Source organism: Podarcis raffonei, chromosome 14, assembly GCF_027172205.1.
Source record: "Podarcis raffonei isolate rPodRaf1 chromosome 14, rPodRaf1.pri, whole genome shotgun sequence".
Classification (NCBI taxonomy): Eukaryota; Metazoa; Chordata; class Lepidosauria; order Squamata; family Lacertidae; genus Podarcis; species Podarcis raffonei.
Genome location: NC_070615.1, coordinates 14344474 through 14368024, shown reverse-complemented (window position 1 = coordinate 14368024; position 23551 = coordinate 14344474). Strand labels below are relative to the sequence as shown.

Below are 23551 nucleotides of genomic sequence, written 5' to 3'. Positions count from 1 at the left end.
CTGCATTGCAGGGGGCTGGACTAGATGTTGCTCAAGGTCCTTTCCAATTCTACAATTCTACAATTCTATGAGACCATTTTGACCAGATTACTGAACAGAGGGGGGAAATCCTTTGGCTGGGTGCTGATTTGAACATGGATGCTGCTCACTGATGGAAAATATATATGAAGAGGAAGAGTTTGGATTTGATATCCCGCCTTTCACTCCCTTTAAGGAGTCTCAAAGCGGCTAACATTCTCCTTTCCCTTCCTCCCCCACAACAAACACTCTGTGAGGTGAGTGGGGCTGAGAGACTTCAGAGAAGTGTGACTGGCCCAAGGTCACCCAGCAGCTGCATGTGGAGGAGCGGGGAAGCAAACCCGGTTCCCCAGATTACGAGACTACCGCTCTTAACCACTACACCACACTGGCTCTCGATATATTTTACTTTTCTTCACCCATCTCATTAGAACAGCAAGGCCATGGTTATGGGAAACCAAATGTTTTGTATGTGGAGACTACTGTGCTAGAGGGTATAAAACTATGGCTGGACTCGCTGTTCGAAGGTCAAGAATTAAAGTTAACTTTTGCACTAGTTTTATAGTTAGACAGCAATAAAAGCACAATCCTTTCTCCCCTTTTGGCAGTGGAAGCATAAACGTATAACCCAACAGCATATGCTCCATCACTGCCCTGTAAATAAAGCTCTTGCTATCAAACTCGTGCTCAGTGAAAAGGGGATGACTGCAAGTTTCCTTCTCCACCAGGCTCTGTGGCTTAATGATTAAACAGCAGCTTCCTTCAAATTGTAAAAAAGTGGTGCAAAGCACGCAATATAATCCCCACAGTCCTCTGTGTGCAACAGTTCAGTAGACCCAAGAGCAGCTGTCCCAAGAGCGATTGCAACAGAGAAAACATCTGATGCCCACCTGGATTTTATAGAGTGCAAAATGCTGTCCACTGCCAGCAGTATCTTGTGGACTAGAAACTTGAACGGACTTATTCTACTTGGCTGCTTTTTTTTGGTAATAATTTTTATTAGTTTTCAATTACAATAATCCAAACATAGCCTCATTATATCAATGTCAAATTATAATACAAGTTACAGGTAGGTAGCCATGCTGGTCTGCCGTAGTCGAAACAGAATAATAAAAAAATTCCTTCCAGTAGCACCTCAGAGACTAACTAAGTTAGTTCTTGGTATGAGCTTTTGTGTGCATGCACATGAAAGCTTGTACCAAGAACAAACTTAGTTGGTCTCTAAGGTGCTACTGGAAAGAATTTTTTTAAATTAAATTATAATACAGTTCCTAATATCAATCATTCAAACACCAAATTATATAATTTAGATGCCCCCCCTCCAGCATCCTAGAATTTATGGTTTGATAATTTACTTTATTTCTGCGTTCCAAAATCTTATTGATCTCAATTACATTCCAGTCATCATAGTAATCCCTTATACAACAGCTGCAATATTTATAACTTCTTTTCGTGGTGACACATTAAATCGTTTATAAGTCTACAAGTGAAGATCTCATACTGTATCCTTGTTCTTCCTGTGTGTGACATTTATTCTGTCCATATTGTTTCTTCCTGTCCTTGTAAAATATTACGGCTATCTTTTACCAGTTGTTGCTCCTATACATCATGCCTTGCGCGGAGCTGATGTCCCAATGTTATGCCAAAATTACTTGGCTGCTTTTTGACAAAAATCCAGCAGGTGGATATGGAACAACTGATTGGTTCAAAATTGGGAAAGGAGTATGACAAGGCTGTATATTGTCTCCCTGCTTATTTAACTTATATGCAGAATTCATCATGCGAAAGGCTGGGCTGGATGAATCCCTAGCCGGAATTAAGATTGCCGGAAGAAATATCAACAACCTCAGATATGCAGATGCACAACCTTGATGGCAGAAAGTGAGGAGGAATTAAAGAACCTTTTAATGAGGGTGAAAGAGGAGAGCACAAAATATGGTCTGAAGCTCAACATCAAAAAAACCGAAGATCATGGCCACTGGTCCCATCACCTCCTGGCAAACAGAAGGGAAAGAAATGGAGGCAGTGAGAGATTTTACTTTCTTGGGCTCCATGATCACTGACGGTGACAGCAGCCACAAAATTAAAAGATGCCTGCTTCTTGGGAGAAAAGCAATGACAAACCTAGACAGTATCTTAAAAAGCAGAGATATCATCTTGCCAACAAAGGTCCATATAGTTAAAGCTATGGATTTTCCAGTAGTGATGTATGGAAGTGAGAGCTGGACCATCAAGAAGGCTGATCGCCAAAGAATTGATGCTTTTGAATTATGGTGCTGGAGGAGACTCTTGAGAGTCCCATGGACTGCAAGAAGATCAAACCTATCCAGTCTTAAGGAAATCAGCCCTGAGTGCTCACTGGAAGGACAGATCGTGAAGCTGAGGCTCCAATACTTTGGCCACCTCATGAGAAGAGAAGACTCCTTGGAAAAGACCCTGATGTTGGGAAAGATGGAGGGCACAAGGAGAAGGGGACAACAGAGGACGAGATGGTTGGATACTGTTCTTGAAGCTACCAGCATGAGTTTGACCAAACTGTGGGAGGCAGTGGATGACAGGAGTGCCTGGCGTGCTCTGGTCCATGGGGTCACGAAGAGTCGGACACGACTAAACGACTAAACAACAACAACAACACCACCTTTTCTCAGCGTGAAACTGGAGTGAGGGAGAACCTATGCTCTGCACTACGGCACAACATGCGATAGCAGACAGATGATGGAAATCAGGAAAACTTGGCCTTCTATTTCATCCCACCCCTACAGACCATAACGGTGATATGTTTAGTTTGGAAGAATTATGGCTGCAGAGACAGCAGCCAGAGGTCAGGTAAACACACATATAAAAGCGTCTTCTGGACGGCGAGAATGTTTGATGTAAAGCAGAGACGTTGTCCTCCAAGGTCTTGTTATGCTACATACAGCCCAGCTCAATGCCAAGTAAGCAAAAGGCTGCAATTTACTACTGAGCAATACAGAGCTGAAGTTAACTCCTGTTAGGGGCTGGAGCTATTTAGCAGGGATTGGGGACCATCTCGGCTGCCTCTTAGTGCAGACCCACCCAGGCCATCGAGCCTGAACTTACATCTACTTCTTTGGCGATCGCTCGTAGCCGAGTAAGATTGTCTTCCATAAACACAGTTTTAACTGTGAGTCTGTAAGTGACTGTGGAGGCCAATTCTGGATCCACACATCCTTCGACAGTGGGGACGTAGTTTTCCGGCGGGAGTTGATCACGGTCAGGGCCGGATTTAGGTTTGATGAGGCCCTAAGCTACTGAAGGTAATGCAGCCCCTTTATATGTTCAGCTGTCCTTTGTCAACAACAAATTGTCACTGTTTTTTGTGTTGAATATATGCTATGTGGTATTTTATGGACATAGGTAAAGGTAAAGGTATCCCTGACCATTAGGTCCAGTCGTGGCCGACTCTGGGGTTGCGGCGCTCATCTCGCTTTACTGGCCAAGGGAGCCAGTATACAGCTTCCGGGTCATGTGGCCAGCATGACTAAGCCGCTTCTGGCGAACCAGAACAGCGCACGGAAGCGCCGTTTACCTTCCCGCCGGAGCGGTACCTATTTATTTACTTGCACTTTGACATGCTTTCGAACTGCTAGGTTGGCAGGAGCAGGGACCAAGCAATGGGAGCTCACCCCTTTGCAGGGATTCGAACTGCCAACCTTCTGATTGGCATGTCCTAGGCTCTGTGGTTTAACCCACAGCGCCACCCACGTCCCTAGTTTATGGACCTAGAAGGTATCTAAAGCCATTTGCACATAACAAAATATGCAGGGGCGTCTTACCCATAGAGGCTAGTGGTGCGGGGCGCTGAGGTTCCCCCACCCCTTTCCTAAAAGCTGCCTATCTGCCCTTTTCTTGCACAAGAAAAGCTTTTCCTGTCGCAGGGAAGGGCAGAACAGAAGTTGATGTAAGCTTATATTTGATTATCCAAGGCCAACGGTCCTAAGTTTGTTTATTTAGCATCCATGCCACACCCCGGGGTTTCAATAAACCATTCAGCTGCAGTCCTGTACACATTTCCTTACAGAGGAAGTGCCTTGCACCAGGCTCCATCAAGCTCAGCAGTGCCTACTCGGACTGGCAGCAACAATCCTATCACCTGCCACTTTATCCTTTTCACGAGAGATGCCAGGAATTGAACCCAGAACCTTCCGTATACAAAGCACATGCTCTGCCACTAAGCTACAGCTCTTTCGAAAGGTGTGCAATGCAATTTGACTGTAAAGGTCAATAGACACTGACTTCTAGGGTTATCACCACTTTCTGAAAGGAATGCTATATTATTATTATTATTATTATTATTATTATTATTATTATTTTAAAAAGGGTAGTAAAGGCAGCAATTCAAGCAGCACAGCCTTCCCCATTACAGTGGTACCTCAGGTTACATACGCTTCAGGTTACATACGCTTCAGGTTACAGACTCCACTAACCCAGAAATATTACCTCAGGTTAAGAACTTTGCTTCTGTAAATATTTCTGTATTTATTCGTACAGTGGTACCTTTGGTTGCGCGCGTGATCCGTTCCGGAGCTCCAGTCGGATCCCGAGGAATTCGCAACCGGAGGTGCCTGTTCTGCCCATGTGCACGGCGCAGTAGAGCGCTTCTGCGCATGCGCACGGGGCAAAAGCCGGAAAAATACTTCCGGGTTTGCCGTGTTCACATTCTGAAGGATATGCAACCAGAGGTCTGCATATCCAGAGGTACCACTGTATACCGCTTGAGGCCAGTAAGCACTTTGCAAATCTAAAAACCAATCTTGTTGGCATCCGTCGGTCTCGAAAGTCAACAGAGCGCTGCTCCAGGGGCGAAGTCAAACCACTGTGTAGGGAGCCCCAAACTGACCTCCCCGGGGCGCAAGCCTGGGCAGTGTGTGGAGATCCTGGGCTGCCCAGACAACAAGACCCCCCTCTCAGCCTCACTGATGTGGTTCAAAGGAAAACAGAGCAATATGTTTGGTACCAGCTTGGATGAAGGAGTTGCCAGAAGAAGAAGAAGAAGAAGAAGAAGAAGAAGAAGAAGAAGAAGAGGAGGAGGAGGAGGAGGAGGAGGAGTTTGGATTTGATATCCTGCTTTATCACTAAAGGAGCTAACATTCTCCTTTCCCTTCCTCCCCCACAAGAAACACTCTGTGAGGTGAGTGGGGCTGAGAGACTTCAGAGAAGTGTGACTGGCCCAAGGTCACCCAGCAGCTGCATGTGGAGGAGCAGGGAAGCGAACCCGGTTCACCAGATTACGAGTCCACCGCTCTTTACCACTACACCACACTGGCGTACATGGCAGCATCCACCTGTCTTAGGGACTCCACTCGGGATTTGTGTAGAGTTGACTCTGCAGCCTTTTTCTTTTCCCAAATACAGTGGTACCTCGGGTTACAGATGCTCCAGGTTACATACGCTTCAGGTTACAGATTCCGCTAACCCAGAAATAGTACCTCGGGTTGAGAACTTTGCTTCAGGATGAGAACAGAAATCGTGTTTTGGGGGCGCGGCGGCAGCGGGAGGCCTCATTAGCTAAAGTGGTGCTTCAGGTTAAGAACAGTTTCAGGTTAAGAACGGACCTTTGGAAGGAATTAAGTTCTTAACCCGAGGTACCAGTGTACTAATACCAATACCAATACTAATAATAGATATCAAATGATGTGAAACTGCAGGTAAAATGTGGCCTCTTAGAAGTCACAACCGTTTCCAGTCACCCAGGAAAGAAAGCTTCTCCTAACATGGAGCCTCGCTGTGTCAAATACACACATCCCCAAAATAAAACAAAAATGAAAGGAACCCGCCCCCCCCATACATGAGAAATATTGCTCTCATTAACTATTAACCAACAAAATCTCATAAAATTGAATATGATTTTATTTTATTCTGTGAACACCACGTAGTAGCTTGCTGGGCTGCAGCCAAATCTCCACATGCTCAGAAACACTCTCTTCTGTCCCATTTGTCAGGAAGGAAGCCAGTTATTCCTGTTGTGGCTGAACTCCCATCATCCCTGACCAGTGGCCCTGCTGCCTGGCCTTGATGGGAGCCCCAGTTCCCCCCACTTCTGATCCCAAGCCGAAAATCCTCTTGCCCTGTTGCTCCTCATTTCCCTCCAAACCCCTCAAACTCCCCCGGTGGAGTTTTGCTGGCGGAAAAAAGATCTGGCGACGGGCGGAGCTTCACCGGTTGAATTTCCACCTGGCGCAGCTGTTAAAAGCGCAGAGGGGGAAAAGGAACGCTGCAAGAAGAAAGAAAGAAAGAAAGAAAGAAAGAAAGAAAGAAAGAAAGAAAGAAAGAAAGGCAGCTTCAACCCTAATCCCCCCAGGAAAGGAAACTCACCGGCCAGAGAGAGAGAAACCGACCTCCCAAGTTCTGCTCTCCTTAATTTCAGGGCTGATGGCCGATGGCTGCGCAGCCTCCGCCCGCCTGTTGCGCAAGAGCTGCTCTTTCGCCTATCAGAGGGAAGAGCCTGGAGGGGCCGGGCGGAGGCCGGGGCTGAAAGGCAAACAAACGCCGCTCCCTCTCCGGATCAACCTTGCGCCCCGGCATGTTTCCCTACGCAATAAATTCTAGGCGCTCCAGAAACGCCGGTGCGTTTAGGTGGTTTTAGACTCTGGACTGCATGGAGTTATCTGTAAACACACGCACCCTCTTATATTGGCTGGCAGTGGGTTGCACCCAACTCACCCACTCAAGAGTAGGCCCACTGGAATTAACACAAAACACACAAAAAAATTTCTTTCCAGTAGCACCTTAAAGACCAACTAAGTTAGTTCTTGGTATGAGCTTTCGTGTGCATGCACAAATTCTTCAGATACACTTCTTCAGATAAATTTTTTTTTTTTTGTTTTGACTATGGCAGACCAACACGGCTACCTATCTGTAACTGGAATTAACACAGTTCGCGTAGAATCGTGGAGTTGGAAGGGTGTGGCTAAGGAAGACCGGAAGAATAAGAAATCAAGATAACACACACACACACACACACACACACACACACACACATATGAATATATATATATATATATATATATATATGAATGGAAATGGTTTGTTGAATGTTTACAGATAAATTCTAAGCAGATGAAAACATTGGCAGGATTATTGCAATAACCTGCAGTTTTATAAGAGTATATATTTACAGGAGATGAATAAATGAGCAAACTAAGTTAATTTGGATATGCAGAAGATATTAAAAATAAATTTAAGGAACCGCAGAAAGAGGGGGAAGGAAGTCAAATTTTGAAATGTCAAAATGATGGTAAAATCCGTGAAATGTGTAGAATTAGTGAAATGTATAAAATTGAAAAGTATAAAATAAATAAATAGCAGTATTTTGTAATGATTTACTTGATCTGGGGGGGCAGTTGCCCTCCCTGCCCCCCCCCAGCTACGCCCATGGGAGGCAGCAGTTAGGAGTTAGAAGTTACCAGTCTCTGCAACCACAGTAGGCAGTGTGATTCTCCAGTGGGTTGACTTCACCCCTGGAGGTGCACTCCATTGTCTTTCTAAGCCAAGCTAGTGGCTTTTGCCCAGAAGAGAATGTAGTCTTGCAGCCCAAGCAGGACTTTTGAGCTCTCCAATTTAAGCGGCAAAGGTAAAAAATAAATAAATAAAAAAGGTAAAAGGACCCCTGGACAGTTAAGTCCAGTCAAAGGCGACTATGGGATTGTGGGCCTCATCTCGCTTTCAGGCCGAGGGAGCCAGCGTTTGTCCACAGACAGCTTTCCAGGTCATGTGGCCAGCAAGACTAAACCGCTTCTGGTGGAATGGAACACTGTGACGGAAACCAGAGCGCACGGAAACGCCGTTTACCTTCCCGCTGCAGCGGTACCTATTTATCTACTTGCACCAGCGTGCTTTCGAACTGCTAGGTTGGCAGGAGCTGGGACAGAGCAACAGGAGCTCACCATCGTCAAGCAGATTCGAACCGCCAAATTCCGATCAGCAAGCCCAAGAGGCTTGGCGGTTTAGACCACCCTGTACGAAGCTAAAATTTGGAGCCCCCCACCTCTCATGCTCTGTTCTGCAGCATTCTTTTGGCGCCCCCTGCAGTGTGGAACCCAGTAAGCTGCCCTAAAATTGTCTCTAGTGGCAATGACACAGCAGAGAGAATCACTCTCAAACACAGGATTCATGATCTTCCCTACTTCCGTAGGTGCCTTGCAGTGAAGAAGCTTGTTGTCATTATTTGCATGCTCAGGGCTTGTTAACCTTTTAAGCTCAGGGGTACCAGCGCTAAATTAATCCGTAAACTCAACATGTTTGTCTGGCCAACCTGCTCAAGGCTCACATAGTGTTAGGCAGTGATAACATATCAGTCTTGCTACAGCAGCATCTCCCTGGGCATGTGTGTACCAAGAAAATTCCCATGCCTGCAACTCCTGCCATTTGCAGGTGGGGGGGGGGGATGTTCTTTCTGAAACCTTGGCAGGCTGCTGCCAGTCAGTGTGGACAGTACTGAGATAGGTCTAAACCACTGAGCCTGTGATTACTCTAGCACAAGTTCCTGCAAGTTTCCTTTCAGAATGTTTGAAAATGCATCATTTCACAAGTCTGATGAAAGTTCGCTTGTTCGCTCTTACAGAAAAAAAAGATGGAACACACTCTCATAATAATAAACATTTTTTTTAAAAAAAGTTAAAGACAAAGAAATTTGATATACTGGAGTTAGTTGAATTGTTTCTTTATTTTGTTCATATTGTGTCTTTATTTTTTTCCATTTTATTGGAATTAATTAAGCTATATATATATATATAGATCTGCAATCTAATTTCATTTACATTTGATTACAAATAAGGTGTTTTAACAGGACATATTCTGTCCCAAAACAAAAACAATAAAACCCTCCTGGACTTTAGAATTATATATATATATATATATATATATATATATATATATCTTTTAGAAATAAGTGGAAACCACAGCATCTATCAGGTATTTTTCCCCACTGAGAAGTACGCAATTAAATTAAATTTAAAGTATGCTTTTTATTATCTGCAACCAAGTCGGGTAACCCCCAAGATTGTTTGAAATCCAATCGGCCTTAGTTACAGCAGAGTCATTTTTTGCTCTTTCCATAATTTGAATAGTTGAGGGCATAGAAACACGGACATAATATATATATATATGTGTGTGTGTGAAACTGAAGTGATGCAATAAGGACTCAACACAGGGAGTTTTCCACTAATTTTCTAGCAGTTCAGATGTCATCCTATTCTTTTGCCATATCTAGAAGATGTCATTGCAATGCATATTGAACCACAATTCTAAAACCACTTGCTATGGAGCACCACTAGGAAAGCTGGAACCAATGGTTATAATCTACAAGAACTTTCAAGGGGCTCCCTAGATATGTCTCTAATCCTTTCTAACCATCTAGCCCTCTCCCTCTCCCTCAACCCCACCCCTAACCCTCCAACCATCACCCTAACCCAGACATCCCCAACCTGCGGCCCTCCAGATGTTTTGGCTTACAACTCCCATGATTCCTAGCTAGCAGGACCAGTGGTCAGGGATGATGGGAATTGTAGTCCAAAACATCTGGAGGGCCGAAGGTTGGGGATGCCTGCCCTAACTCCCCAACCCTCTAAACATGGGAGTTTAAATGTGGAAAAGATGGGGAACTTTTGGCCTTCGAGATGCTGCTAGACTAGAACTCCCACCATCCCTGTTGTTTGTGTTGTGCTGATTAGGGCTTATGAGAATTGTAGTATTACCACATCTGGAGGGCCCTGTATCCTCCACATTTTGCAATTTCAGCAGGAACCTGCAGCGTATGCAGAGCCAAGAGTTTTGCCACGTAAACTTCACTACTGCCACCACTGAAATCAGTGTTATGCAAGAGCGCTCATTTGCTGTGGGTTTTTACAGACACACTTTAATTCTGACATGATCGGAAGACGACATAATTGAATCTAAAAGCCTCACTTCGCCAGCAGTGCCTATTGTTCTTGGAGTTGAAATAAAACGGACAAGGTTGTCATGCGGGCTTCTCATTCTTAGTCGGTCTACAGCTGCCCTGCTTATTTTGTACACGGCAACAGGAAAGGGAGAATCAACGAGCCAAGAATTGTAAACCAGACTTAAAGATTAAGCCTACAGTTAATGAGGTAGAGGTCAGCTATCAACAAAACATTCGTACGTGGGGCAAGGATGCACCAACCTAAGACCATCTAAGATGCTGTTAAAGAATGCAAGATTCTATTTGTGGGAAGTAAGAAAAAGGCTGACGCAGGAACGTTAAGCTGTATAGCGTTAATCAAAAAGGCATCTTGAGCTGCTGGTAAGTTCCCTGTTCCTGCTTTCCTGATTAGGAAATAGCAACCTGGAAACGCTAATACTGAACTAATAAAGACTTCTTGGCAAGGAAGAACATCAGGTTCATGAGGTGCGTACATGGGCCTCCCCACCAAGTCCAGAGAATAGTGTAATTAGTTCGACAAGCCAATACACGTTCGGCTTTCATGTTCTTTTAGCAGGTTTGGCCGTTAGCTGTTTCTCTCTTTCGAGCTCTTTTTCCCGTTGCTGCTCTCGTTCCAGTTCTTCTTTCTGCCTCTTTTGCTGGAGTTTGAGAGCTCTTCTCTGAAACGAAAAGCCAGAAAAGAATGTGACTTTCCTGAAGCTGTAGAATTAGATTTGACAGCACAGCGGCAACGATATCCCATTGTTATTTCTCCTGAGGTTTTTCAGAGAACTCCACCCACCCCCAAAAAAACACCAAGTGGGATTTGCAACATAATGTCACAGTGGATCCAACCTAACAGAAGTGCTCCTGTTCAGGATTTTAGCCAGCCATTCCCTCTAAGCATAGTATCCTGTTTTCTTCCCCACTCACACATTTTTCCCACTTGCTTTTCCAATTGACACTCAATACTGGATTCCATGGCTATTCAGTGTGCACAGACAACATCAGGCTTTTTTTAGGGGTGTGTGGAATGCTCCCTAAGGTAAAGGTAAAGGTACCCCTGCCCGTACGGGCCAGTCGTGTCCGACTCTAGGGTTGCGTGCTCATCTCGCTCAAGAGGCCGTGAGCTGGCACCGTCCGAAGACACTTCCGGGTCACGTAGCCAGCGTGACGAAGCTACAGCTGGCGAGCCAGCACCAGCGCAGCACACGGAAACACCGTTTACCTTCCCGCTATAAAGCGGTACCTATTTATCTACTTGCACTTAAGGGTGCTTTCGAACTGCTAGGTGGGCAGGAGCTGGGACTGAACGGCGGGAGATCACCCCGCCGCGGGGATTCAAACCGCCGACCATGCAATCAGCAAGTCCTAGGCACTGAGGTTTTACCCACAGCGCCACCCGCGTCCCTGCGGAATGCTCCCTAAGTTGATATTTAGTCCTTCCGCAACCTCACAGGTCCCTCCCACAGAGGCCAATGACAATACAGTCGCACCTTGGAAGACGAACGGAATCCGTTCCAGAAGTCTATTCGACTTCAAAAACGTTCGGAAACCAAAGCAGGGCTTCTGATTGGCTGCAGGAAGCTCCTGCAGCCAATCGGAAGCCGCGCCAGACGTTCGGCTTCCGAAAATCGTTTGAAAACCGGAACACTCACTTCCAGGTCTTGATTGTTCGGGAGCCGATTTGTTCAGGAGCCAAGGCATTCGTTTGAGATCCAAGGTACGACTGTAACTTCTTTTTATTTTCCAGCAGCCTTGCTTTTATTCTTTTTCTACCAGTCCTCACCACCTGAGTTTGCTATTACAGGGAGTGCTGTTGGTCTATCTAAGGAAAAATTACGTGCAGCACACACACAAAATTCAAATAATTCTATAAAAAGCCTGTTAATAGATTCTGTATTTATATTTACATACACTCCTACCTGTACAGCAACTGAAACAACACTTATGAGCAGCCAATATATGGACTGAATATTTAGCATATGTATGAATAGAAGATAAATTCATCATTAGGTAGCATCTATCGTTAATTTTAATACAGCACATGTATGCTTACTTGTAGGGAAGTTCTATTTTGTTAAGTGGTGCTTGCTTGCTGGTTAAGCAAGCATAGGACTGTCACCTTCATTCATTAGAGACCTAAATCTTAGATGTACAACTGGATAGTATGTATATTAACAAAGAAGTAAGTGTCACTAAGTATAGATGATTGCAGCCCAAACATACTAACAAGATTGCAATATCATAATATTACAGTAACTTTGGTAGCCTGATGAATTCTCCTCATGGTAGCATTAATGGTACTAGGGATTCTGCTGTACACAAACTTTTCATTAGAAAGATAACTACTTCAAAAACTGGAAAATTAAGAAAATGCTAGTTCCCAATGAAAACATAAAGCAAAAGCAGAGCATGAAGAGCAAATTTGATCTGCAAGACCTCAAAGAACAAAGAAATAAGCAGTACTCTTTAACCTTTGTTAGTCAAAGTGAAACAAAACTCACTTTCAACTTTGATGTTTTCTCATGCAGCAGTAGCATCTCTTTCCTAATGTTTACCAACTTGTTGTGATAGTACTTTGCTTCTGAAAACTTAAGAGAGCGACAACAAAAAAAGCAAGAATTCAGTAGAACATATAACTTCAAAATCAGCAACTCACGTAATGGCCTGAAGTTACTGAAATAAGTGAAAAGTTGTAATACAATGCGTACGTACTTGGAAATTAAGTTCCACCTTCTCAGTGAGAGTTACTTCCACCTAAACCTGCATAATGATTGGGATGTACGATGCTAGAGTGTGCTAAAAATCCATCTATTCTAAAAGGTCGTACCACATCAAGAGTTACTCCTGAAGACTGACATGCACTCTCATTTATGTATGTTTGCTCAAAAGTAAGTCTCACAGTGTGTGATGGGGAGTACAATGGTACCTCGGTTCTCAAACGCCTTGGTTCCCAACCGCCGAAAACCCGGAAGTAAGTGTTCAGGTTCTTGAACATTTTTCAGAAGCCAAACGTCCGATGCGGCTGTCGGCTATTGTTTCCGGGGCGCCTGCACCAATCAGAAGCTGCACATTGGTTTTTCAACATTTCAGAAATCAAACGGACTTCCGGAATGGGCTACATTTGGCACTTTTGTTTTTGCTTTTTATTTTGCGTTTTTGTTTTTGAGGCTTTTTCATTTCATTTGTTTTTGTGACTGTGTGGAACCCAGTTCAACTACTGATTGATTGTGTAACTGCAGAAATGGATAAAAGCCCCCCATCCAAACAATGACTATCATCACTGCAGGTAAGGGGGGGGGGAATTAATTTTTATAATCTACAGTACTGTCTTATTTATTTTATAGTACAGTGCATTGATTATTGCTTTTATTTTATGTATCAATGGTGTAATTCGATAGTAAAATTCATGTTAAATTGCTGTTTTAGGGGTTGTTTTTAAAAGTCTGGAACAGATTAATCTGTTTTGCATAACTTTCTATGGGAAAGCGCACCTTGGTTTTGGAACACTTTGGTTTTGGAACAGACTTCCGGAACAGACTAAGTTTGAGAACCAAGGTACCACTGTACTCCCATGTTACATGTGCCAAGGACAAAGGAGAGAAAATTGTGAATACAAATATGCAAGATATGAAACTTCAGAATGAGATGCTAAATTTCCATGGTTGCGGTTAATTATCCTGTGTTTAGGCTTTCCCACTTAGCATAGATTTTCTCAAAATACAAGATTCCATTTGTAGTGTTTTTGTACAAACACGACCTTTAAAACTGAGGAAAAAGCAAACAGTTATCTGACAGAACACACTTACTAGCACATTGATATCAAGGACAGAATTACATTCTTTAAACTTTGAGATTTCTTGCTGCAGAGTTTCTAGTAGTACTTCTTGGTTCTGTCTGAAAGAAGAACGCAATAGTTTACACATATTTCACAATAAAATCACATATTCAGTTACAGAATTTAGTGAAGAGCAAATGCTGCTGCCAGAAGAGTCAAAAATAAAAGGAGACTTATTCTTTTCTTACAAACAATCTACAGTATTTAGCATTTGAAAGAAAGAAAAAGAAACATGTGCATTTTGATTGTTTACATACGTTAGCTCTTTTAAGGATAGTTTTGATCGTTGTAGATCAGGTAAATAATGTGAAATCAGCCCTTCTGTTAGCTGCTCCACAGCTTTCTTGTCTATAACAGTGAAGTCTTCTATTAATCCTTCATCGGGAGAATTATCGTTAGAATCTGTAACAGATGTCATACATTTTTATCAAATGTGTATACGTGTGCACACAAATACCGTATTTTTCGCTCTATAACATGCACCAGACCATAACACACATGTAGTTTTTAGAAGAGGAAAACAAGAAAAAATATATTCTAAACGAAATAGTGGATATATGATTTTTGTGGTTCATGCTGTGGCCACAGACATGTGATCTGACAGTGAGTTTGGAGTAGCCCAATGCAAAAATCCTGAGGATCCATGTGGATCCATGCTTTGTAACCACAGAGGAGGGAAGGAAGGGGAACCATGGATCCTCTGCTCACGACTGCAGCAGATCCCCCCCGCCACCCGCAGGCATTCGCTCCATAACACGCACAGACATTTCCCCTTACTTTCTAGGAGGAAAAAAGTGAGTGTTATGGTGCAAAAAATACGGTATTAATGATGTAAATACAAAATTAAAAACCCCAATGAATAAGCATACAAAATACAACCAAATAACAAGCACTTAAAAACCCTAAACACTAAAGAGCAGAGTAATGCAAGATCCCTGCTAAAATTACAGTGGTACCTCGCAAGACGAATGCCTCGCAAGACGGAAAACTCGCAAGAAGAAAGAGTTTTCCGTTTTTCGAGGTGCTTCGCCAGACGAATTTCCCTATGGGCTTCCTTCGCAAGACGAAAGCCCATAGGGAAATCTCCGGGGACAGCAGGGAAGCGCAGCGCGTCTTCCCCACTGTCCTCGGACCTCCTCCGAAGGCTGGCGGTGGGGCGGAGAGCCCTTCTCCCCGCGCCAGCCTTCGGACGGCTGTTCTGAAGGCTGGCGGTGGACCGCCAGCCTTCAGAACAGGTCCGGGGACAGAGGAGAAGCGCAACGCGCCTTCCCCTCTATTCCCAGACCTGTCCTGAAGACTTGCGGTGGGAGGAGGGTTTTCCTTCCCACCGCCAACATTCAGAATGCTGTTCTTAATGTTGGCGGTGGGGAGGAAAAACCCTCCTCCCACCGCAAGCCCCGGGAACAGAGGAGAAGCGCTGCACGCCTTCCCCTCTGTTCCCGGACCTGTCCTGAAGACTTGCGGTGGGAGGAGGGTTTTCCTTCCCACCGCCAACATTCAGAATGCTGTTCTGAATGTTGGCGGTGGGGAGGAAAGCTCTTCTCCTCACCGCAAGCCCCGCAAGCTCCGGGAACAGAGGAGAAGCGCAGCGCGCCTTCCCCTCTGTTCCCGGACCTGTCCTGAAGGCTTGCGGTGGGGAGAAAAGCCCTTCTCCGCACCGCCAGCCCGGCAAGCGGTTTCCATAGGAACACATTAATTGATTTTCAATGCATTCCTATGAGAAACCGTGCTTCGCAGGACAAAAAACTCGCAAGAACAAAAAACTCGCGGAACGAATTAATTTCGTCTTGCGAAGTACCACTGTATTTTATGCTGTGGTGATCATTACTGGGTAATCTGAACAACATGCATAAATAAAGGCCACCTTATTTTCCACATTTATCCAAGGTGAGAAAGCTCACCTCTCAATCTTCAGCCTGCAAATTCACCCACCCATCTCTTCAATTTTTGGCAGTTTTCCCGTGAAGTCGCACTGTACTCTTTTTGCCGCTTGCTAGAGTACGGTTGTGACTTTTATTTTATTGTTTCACCTTTTGTAAACTGCTTTTGAGTCTTAAAAACAAACAAACAAACCAAACCAATCAAGAGGCGCATACACTTTTACCAAACAAACAAAGGTAAGCAGAACCTTTTAAAGCATGCTTTTTATTATCTGCAACCAAGTTGGGTAACCTATTTTGGGTCTCAAGCGTGTCCACCCCCATCGTTCAGCCCGGACACTGAGGTCCAGCTCCGAGGGCCTTCTGGGAGTTCCCTCCCTACGAGATGCGAGGTTACAGGGAACCAGGCAGAGGGCCTTCTTGGTAGTGGCATCTGCCCTGTGGAACACCCTCCCACCAGATGTCAAGGCAATAAGCAACTATCTGACTTTTAGAAGACATCGAAAGGCAGCCCTGTTTGGGGAAGTTTTTAACATTTGATATTTTGTCATGTTTTTAATATTCTGTTGGGAGCTGCTCAGAGTAGCTGGGGAAACCCAGCCAGATGGGTGGGGTATAAATAATAAAATTATTATTATTAAATCCAATTGGCCTTAGTTACAGCAGAGTCATTTTTTTGCTCTTTCCCTAGTTTGAGTAGCTGAGTACATGGAAACATGGACATAAAAACCCCCATGTTTGGTTGAAGTGAGCAATAAGGACTTGACACATGGAGTTTTCCACTAGCTTTCTAGCAGTTCGGATATTATCTTATTCTTTTGCCATATCTAGAAGATGTCATTGCAATGCAACAAACAAACAAACAAACGAAAACACATCCTTTGGAACAAAACCCAAAAACCCGGTGGCATCTTTCAAGAACTGAGGGGCTGCACCCCAACAAACAGTTATACTGAAGCACAGACCTGTTGAGATTAATGGGATCCGAGTTAGCCAATAATAAAATACAATTATTTATGACGATGATGATATTTATACCCGCTAATCTGTCTAATAATAATAATAATAATATTTATACTCCGTCCTTCTGGCTGGATTTCTCCAGCCATGTCCCAGTTTTCAACAGGTCTACTCCGAGTAGGGCTAAAGCCGGATGCAACCCCGCGATATTTTATTACGGGCTTAATATACATTTCACGACGTTTGATGGAAGCGAGCCCTTTTTTGCTGCGGTCCTGGACGGCTCCTCCCGCACGATCCGCAGCTCTGTGACCTGTGAGCGGACTAGATGTCTTCCCAAACGGACCAAGAGCGAGACGATCAAATCCGTTCAGACTTTGAGGGTCCCGCGAAGGGACCTCCGGCGGTCATCTAGCCCAACCCCCCGCAACTGCAACCCCGGCCGCCGAAGCCAACATACCCAAAGCAGGGTCGTTTCGGCCCTGCGAAGCCGCCTTCACGTCCAGCGGGTCCGCCAGACTCATCGCTTCCTCCCTCGCGAAACAGACAGACAAGATACTTATTTTCGAGGGGAAGGCAAGGCAACGCCAGGCCCCGCCAAAGCCGGAAGTTGAAGTAGGCCTTCCGGTCAAAAAGGCAGCCAGCCTCGACGTAGGAAGGAAGAGGGGCGCCTGAGAACCATAGAGATAATAAAAGAAAAGTTTAGAGGCGAACAGCAATGTTGTTGTTTTTTTAAAAAAAAACATCTTTATTGAAAGTTCAGAAAGTAGATAATTTTAATGTATTTTTAATCTTTGTTGGAAGCCACCCAGAGTGACTGGGGAGACCCAGCCAGATGGGTGGGGTAGAAATAAATTATTATTATTATTAGTGCGCCAAACATGGTGAAAGAGAGAAAAAGAAAAAAGAGAAACAGCACCATAGTATTCCACAAGTAGAATATCCCCAGATAAATTTTATGGGGCAAACTAGGAGCCACCCCACAATAAAACACAGTCTATTGTCCCACCCTGCCTGAAGTCGTCAACTATTGTCCCTCTGCCTAAAAAATCCACAATCAGTAGTTTGAACGACTACAGACCAGTTGCACTGACTCCAATCATCATGAAGTGTTTTGAGAAACTGATGCGCCGTCATATTATTTCCTGTCTTCCATCAACTTTTGACAACTACCAGTTTGCATACAGGGCAAATAGATCCACAGAGGACGCTATCACCACCACTCTCCATGCTGCTCTGTCCCATCTGGAGCAGCCGGGGAGTTATGTGAGGCTGCTGTTTGTGGACTTTAGCTCAGCTTTTAACACTATCCTCCCCCATAGACTGGTGTCCAAGCTAGAGGCGATTGGACTCTCCAACTCCACCTGTCTCTGGGTTTTGGATTTTTTGTCAGAACGTTCTCAGAGGGTTAGAGTAGGGTCACATATGTCCACAGCCCTTAGCCTTAACACCGGCTCACCACAGGGTTGTGTGTTGAGTCCCCTGCTCTATGCTCTCTATACGTATGACTGTACAGCCACCTATTCCAGCAACAAAATCATCAAGTTTGCTGATGACACTACGGTGGTAGGGCTCATTTCAGGAGGGGATGAGTCCGCCTATCGGGACGAGGTGGAGCGGCTCTGTGTTTGGTGTGGAGAGAACAATCTGGCTCTTAATACGGCTAAGACCAAGGAATTAGTGGTGGATTACAGGAAAAAAAAGGCGGACATTCAGCCCTTGCATATCAATGGGGAACGGGTGGAGAGGGTGGCGGAATTCAGGTTTTTGGGAGTAACTATCGATCAGGGCATGACTTGGAGCGCAAATACCACTGCTCTGGTGAAGAAGGCCCAGCAGAGAATTTATTTCCTCAGACTTTTAAAGAAGAACAATCTGAGTGAGAGACTGCTGGTGTCCTTCTACCGAGGCTCCATAGAGAGCATTCTTACATACTGTATTTGTGCTTGGTTCTCCAGTTGTACAGCTAGGGAGAGGAAGGTGCTCCAGAAGGTCATAACCACAGCACAAAGGATTATTGGTCAACCTCTCCCATCTTTGGAAGAATTGTACGGTTCCCGTTGTCTTAGGAAAGCAAACAACATCCTGCAGGATTCATCTCACCCGGGATACAGTCTGTTTGCACTACTGCCTTCTGGCAGGAGATATAGAAACATCAAGTCAAGGACAAATAGACTGAAAAACAGTTTTTACCCGAGAGCTGTGGCCCTTTTGAATGCTGTAACTCGATAGTGTGACCTGGGAGATTGATGGGTGTGGGTGTGGCTGGAATGTGGTTTGTTGGTTGTTGTTGTTGTTTTGCTTTTGTTGTTTTTAAGGGATGGCATCCAATTTCGTTGCACTTGTGCAATGTTGCACGTGTGTAATGACAATAAAGAATCTATCTATCTATCTAAAAGCAGAAGCTGCCAATTAAAAAGAAAACTATTCATGGTAACTCTAAAGGGGACCATGAGCACTTGACTTTTGCTCCAAGTTTAATCGTTCCTGGTTTTTCAAAATACATCACGGTTATCCTTCTCCATCAGAATATACACAAAAGCAATCCTAAAGTGTTGGAAATGAAGTACAGTTGTATAATGAAGTATTGCGACTTCCCTCCACCCCAGCATGGGTCCTCTACATCTCTGTATTAACTGCATGTTGAATAATATCTAGTTTATAATTATCCATTATTTCCATAAGTTATGTCACATGCTGAGCAGTTGACTTTTGATCACATTTCCTCAAAACTGCCATCCAGTTTTTTCAGAGCAATCCTAAAGGATGTCAGGGAGAAAGCGCAACATGGCAGCTCTATTGCTTTGTGCCAGCCAAGACAGTAGGTATGGGGAATGTTGCTTTGCAATTTTTCACTATGCCAATTTCAGGGTCCCTTAGGGGATTTGCGGAGCTTTGTATGAAGCTGATCCAAAGCTTTTGGGTGACAAACCTTGAAACCCTTTGGGGGCTTTCTGCTTGCTGTTACTAGTGGGAGAATCATCTTCCTGGGCACAGCTGCAGGATAAACTGGTTTATCCTGAATTTTAATTGATTTATCTGTTATAAGGAGTTGCCCTCCATCATTTTAAACCATAATCCAAAGAGCAGCTTGATATGCACAAACCAGCAAGGCAAGTTATTCAAAGTATAAACATTATCCCCTGACTGTGCATAAGTTGACTCCAATAGGCTTCAGTGATTGCTCCAAAAGCTGGTAATCCCATATTTCTTCAGAAAGAGTTAGTAGCCTGACAAAAACAGAAGCGCCCATATCCCTTGCTCTAGGATTCAAAACGTTTAATGAAGAGCAAGCTTTAAATAATGTAAATAATAAGAATGGTGATGATGATTATGTATTTAAACAAAGCCCCACCCTCTCCTGACATTGAATGGTTTTGGATTGGAATCAGTTACACCAATCTGCATATTAATCTGTTTACCACACTTCTGTATATTGTGAAAAGGGAATTAGTTGTCAAATATTTTCTGGCCTTGCCTCCATGGAATGCAGAAATTGAGTAAGTTAATAAGTGAAACGTGCAACCTTTCAAACAGCTAAAAACAGACCGTTTCACAGCCTTCAGAGATTAAAGAATGTATTGTCCAGAGGGTGGAGGAGGTCAGAGTGTTCATTCAGAAAAAATAGAAATCAAAATGAAGTAAACCAGGAATGTTAAACCTTAATTAAAACAAATTAAAACATTTCCAAAACATTTTTTTTCCTTTGCTGCTCTTAAATTTACAAGGTTAGCAGCCAAATCCTGTGCATGTTTACTTGGAAATTGGTTCCACTTAGTGCGGTAGGACTTAACTTCCCAGTTGATTTGCTCTACTAGGGAGTGTTACCGGAAAAATCCGAGGGCTCCCTTGGACAAAAAGTAAAGACACCAACCAGGATAACTTGGAGCAAAACAGCAGCCTGTAGGCTTGGCCTTTATTGAACTGTTGCAACAGGGTGTTCCCCTCACTTGCAGGAGAGAGGAAAGACACAGAAAAATGGTGTGCAAGACCTTATAAAAACTTTTGAAATTCCCATCCCCTAGGTCAAGCCCACCCCCAGAAACATCATGCATACATTACAGAAAGGAGGGGTTGAGGGAGGAGTTGTGGTGGTAACCTGAGTGTCCTGTCACCTGGCTGGTTCCCCCTTTCCCCCTCCCCAGGAATTATTCTCTGAAGACAAAATGTAGTCGCAGTTTCCTGCCTCCTGAGGGAAGATCTGATCATTGTCCTTTGTTCCAGTCCAAGCTGAATCCACTCCCATATGGAAGTTCTTTGTGATCTTGATTGTCTTCTGTCTAGGACCATCAGGGTTGGCATAGCAACTGGGCAGGGCTCCTGTGGATGTGCTGGGATGGTGAAGGGATTATGGCTGACCAGGACCAAGCCACCCCCCTTTGATAGTCCTTGTCATATGGAGTAAAATAAAATGGAACAGTGCAAATCCGATGTATGGTTGATTTTTCTATGAATTTATAACAGAAATGTGGCGTATGTAGTGTGTGAGTGTGTGTGTGTGTGTGAAGTTTGTACAAACAGAATGATTGGGGTGGGGGGGTTCCTGCTACAGGAGTAATGCTCATTGAATTAGATGTGATTACTCAACTAAACCGCCTTGGGTAAGAGTGTTATATGGTCTTGGCAGCCGCTCCCAGTCACCAGTCTGGCTGCCACATTCTGGATTTGTTGTAGTTTCCGGGTCACCTTCAAAGCTAGCCCCAAGTAGAGAGCATTGCAGTAGTCCAAGTGGGAGATTTAACTAGAGCATGCACCACTCTGGCAAGACAGTCTGCGAGCAGGTAGGGTCTCAGCCTGCATACCAGATGGAGCTGGTAAACAGCTGTCCTGGACACAGAATTGACCTGTGCCTCCATGGACAGCTGTGAGTCCAACATGACTCCCAGGCTGCACTCCTGGTCCTTATTATTATTATATTCAGGGGCACAGTTACCCCATTCAGGACCAGGGATTCCCCCACACTCACTCGCCCATTCCCCCCAAAACAGTACTTCTGTCTTGTCAGGATTCAACCTCCATCTGTTAGCTGCCATCCATCCTCCAACCACCTCCTGACACTCACACATAAGTCTTTATGAATTAAAACCAGAACTTCTTGAATTGTGCTCAGAAATGTATAAGCTGTCAGAGCAGTTGGGCCAGAACAGGTGTGCTACAAGGTGATGCTCTGACCCTAGCTATTAATTTGGCTCCTAGATTTTACACTAGCTGCAGCTGCAGCTTTTCTCCACCTACCTAAAGCTGTTAATAATCTTCTGCGCAACTTTAAAAGATACAGGAGCCCCTTTTTCCCTTTAGCATAAGGATGGGCTGAAAAGGGAAGGGAAGCAACAAACTTGTTTGAATATAAGCAAATTTGCTCAGTGCCAAGATTGGAGAGCTTGTTTACTGTTTTGAGTTCTGCAGGAAAGGCGAGATATAAACAGGCATCACCTGTTGATTTTCTGCCTAACATATAGCTCTTGAAGGTGCAGAATGTCTGCCCATAAGAAGGTGGTAACACTTTGCTAAGCCCAGGAAGCCACAGCATTTAGCAAAGCAAAGAATCCAGATGCAAGCCAGAATGACTGCTGTTAATCACGCTGTGAGCAATTTAAAAGGTATCTACGGCGAGGATTTTGTACTGCTATGTCAGCACTTTTTCATTGCAGAGTATTGCTTTGTCCAATCTTTTTAAAAGCATTGTAAAATTTGCACTTCTGCTAATGACCAAATGACCACTGCAAGCATTTTGCTATTCTAGTTTTTGTGGTTGAAAGATAAAGCTGCTGGTTATGTACAATGTGACTTTTTTGTGCTCTACAAAGAACAGCACATTTTCCGTTTGCGTAGGGTAGTGTCCTTGCTTCTCATGAGAAATTATTAACAGTTTTGTTAAACATTTGGTGAGAAGAAGCATAGAGCACAATTGAGGTTTCTTGGTGATGGTCTAGCAAGTTGTACTGTCAGTGCAGAATGCCAATTGACGTATCTTGTAAGAACTATAATTAATATAAGGCAAGATTTACCTCCAAGCCCCATTGATTTCAGTGAGAGTAAAGTACCATATACAGATGTTTAAAAGCACATTTCCAAAAAACCCCAGAGTCCTTCTGGTTGGGGATAATTCAGAGGGAAATTCCCAGTTGTCAAAAAAGACTATTTATGTATGCTACTATGCAGCCCAAATGGAAAACGAGTGAGGTCCCAGCCAAAGAAGAATGGCAACTGAAATTGATGGAATACACACATTTTGCAGTTTTAACGTATAGAACAGGCATGTCCAACAGTTGATCATGGGGGTGTCCCAGGTTGAAGTACACACACACACACACACACAGCTCAACAACTTTTTAGACTGTGAGTAGATCACAGTCTCTTGGGAGTTGGACGTGCCTGATATAGAATAAGAGAACAAGAAGCTCAACAACTTTGGTCAACCCTCCCCTAAAAAAAGCTCAAGAACTTTTTAGACTGTGAGTAGATCGCAGTCTCTTGGGAGCTGGATGTGTCTGATATAGAATAAGATCATACATTTAGAGAAGACTGGAAAATGTTTACTGAATATATGTGTGAAAATTGTGTGCGTTTAAAAATGCTGGTAGCATTAGGATAATTTCAAGTGTAAATAAATTTTGATGGGTATAACAATAGATTACTGAATGGTCTAGTTCACGTAAAATATGCAGGGATGTATCACTAGTCTCTCAGCTTGACCTACTTCTAAGGGTTATTGTGAAGATGAAAAATTGGGGGAGATGAGCTTGTATAACTCTTGTAGGGTTACAGTAAACAAACAAACAAACAAACAAACAAACAAACAACAGAATGCAGACAGGAAAGCAACAAAGCAACCTGCATGCGTGCATTTGCTTTAAGGCTTATTTATTGCGCAGGAGGTCATGCAACAATTCCCCTTCTATAACTGCCTACAATTCCCAGCCTGCCCCGCGCTCCGACTCCATGTGCACG

The 23551-nt window shown here is 44.0% G+C and overlaps 2 protein-coding genes across 3 annotated transcripts in view; both read right to left on the bottom strand.

Moving 5' to 3' along the window:
• SQOR (sulfide quinone oxidoreductase) overlaps window positions 1-6609 on the bottom strand; it is a 30036-nt gene extending 23427 nt beyond the window's left edge. The window contains exon 1 of the mRNA XM_053365128.1: window positions 6355-6609. The gene's annotated coding sequence lies outside the window, so the exon portion shown is untranslated. The remainder of the gene's footprint in view (window positions 1-6354) is intronic.
• Window positions 6610-9868: 3259 nt separating this feature from the next.
• Window positions 9869-22889, bottom strand: BLOC1S6 (biogenesis of lysosomal organelles complex 1 subunit 6). 2 transcript variants are annotated; one of them, XM_053365140.1, is made up of 6 exons: window positions 22830-22889; window positions 17061-17271; window positions 14018-14162; window positions 13732-13819; window positions 12427-12513; window positions 9869-10599 (listed from the first exon to the last, which is right to left on the bottom strand). In XM_053365140.1, the coding sequence occupies exons 1-6, from the start codon at window positions 22875-22877 to the stop codon at window positions 10480-10482; spliced, it is 699 nt and encodes a 232-aa protein (XP_053221115.1). In that variant the 5' UTR covers window positions 22878-22889; the 3' UTR covers window positions 9869-10479. The 2 variants fall into 2 exon arrangements, with proteins under 2 accessions (XP_053221115.1, XP_053221116.1); XM_053365141.1 differs by lacking the exon at window positions 9869-10599 and adding an exon at window positions 11582-11747.
• Between the last annotated feature and the right edge of the window lie 662 nt (window positions 22890-23551).

Bases quoted from the DNA above. Each gene is read 5' to 3' on its own strand.
- BLOC1S6 (XM_053365140.1), bottom strand. From the start codon at position 22,877: ATGATCAACTGTTGGACATGCCTGTTCTATACGTTAAAACTGCAAAAT. The intron at 17,272-22,829 runs GTGTGTATTCCA...TATGGTTCTCAG, and splicing joins ATACGTTAAAACTGCAAAAT to GCGCCCCTCTTCCTTCCTAC. The intron at 12,514-13,731 runs GTAAGTGTGTTC...CGCTCTCTTAAG, and splicing joins TCCTTGATATCAATGTGCTA to TTTTCAGAAGCAAAGTACTA.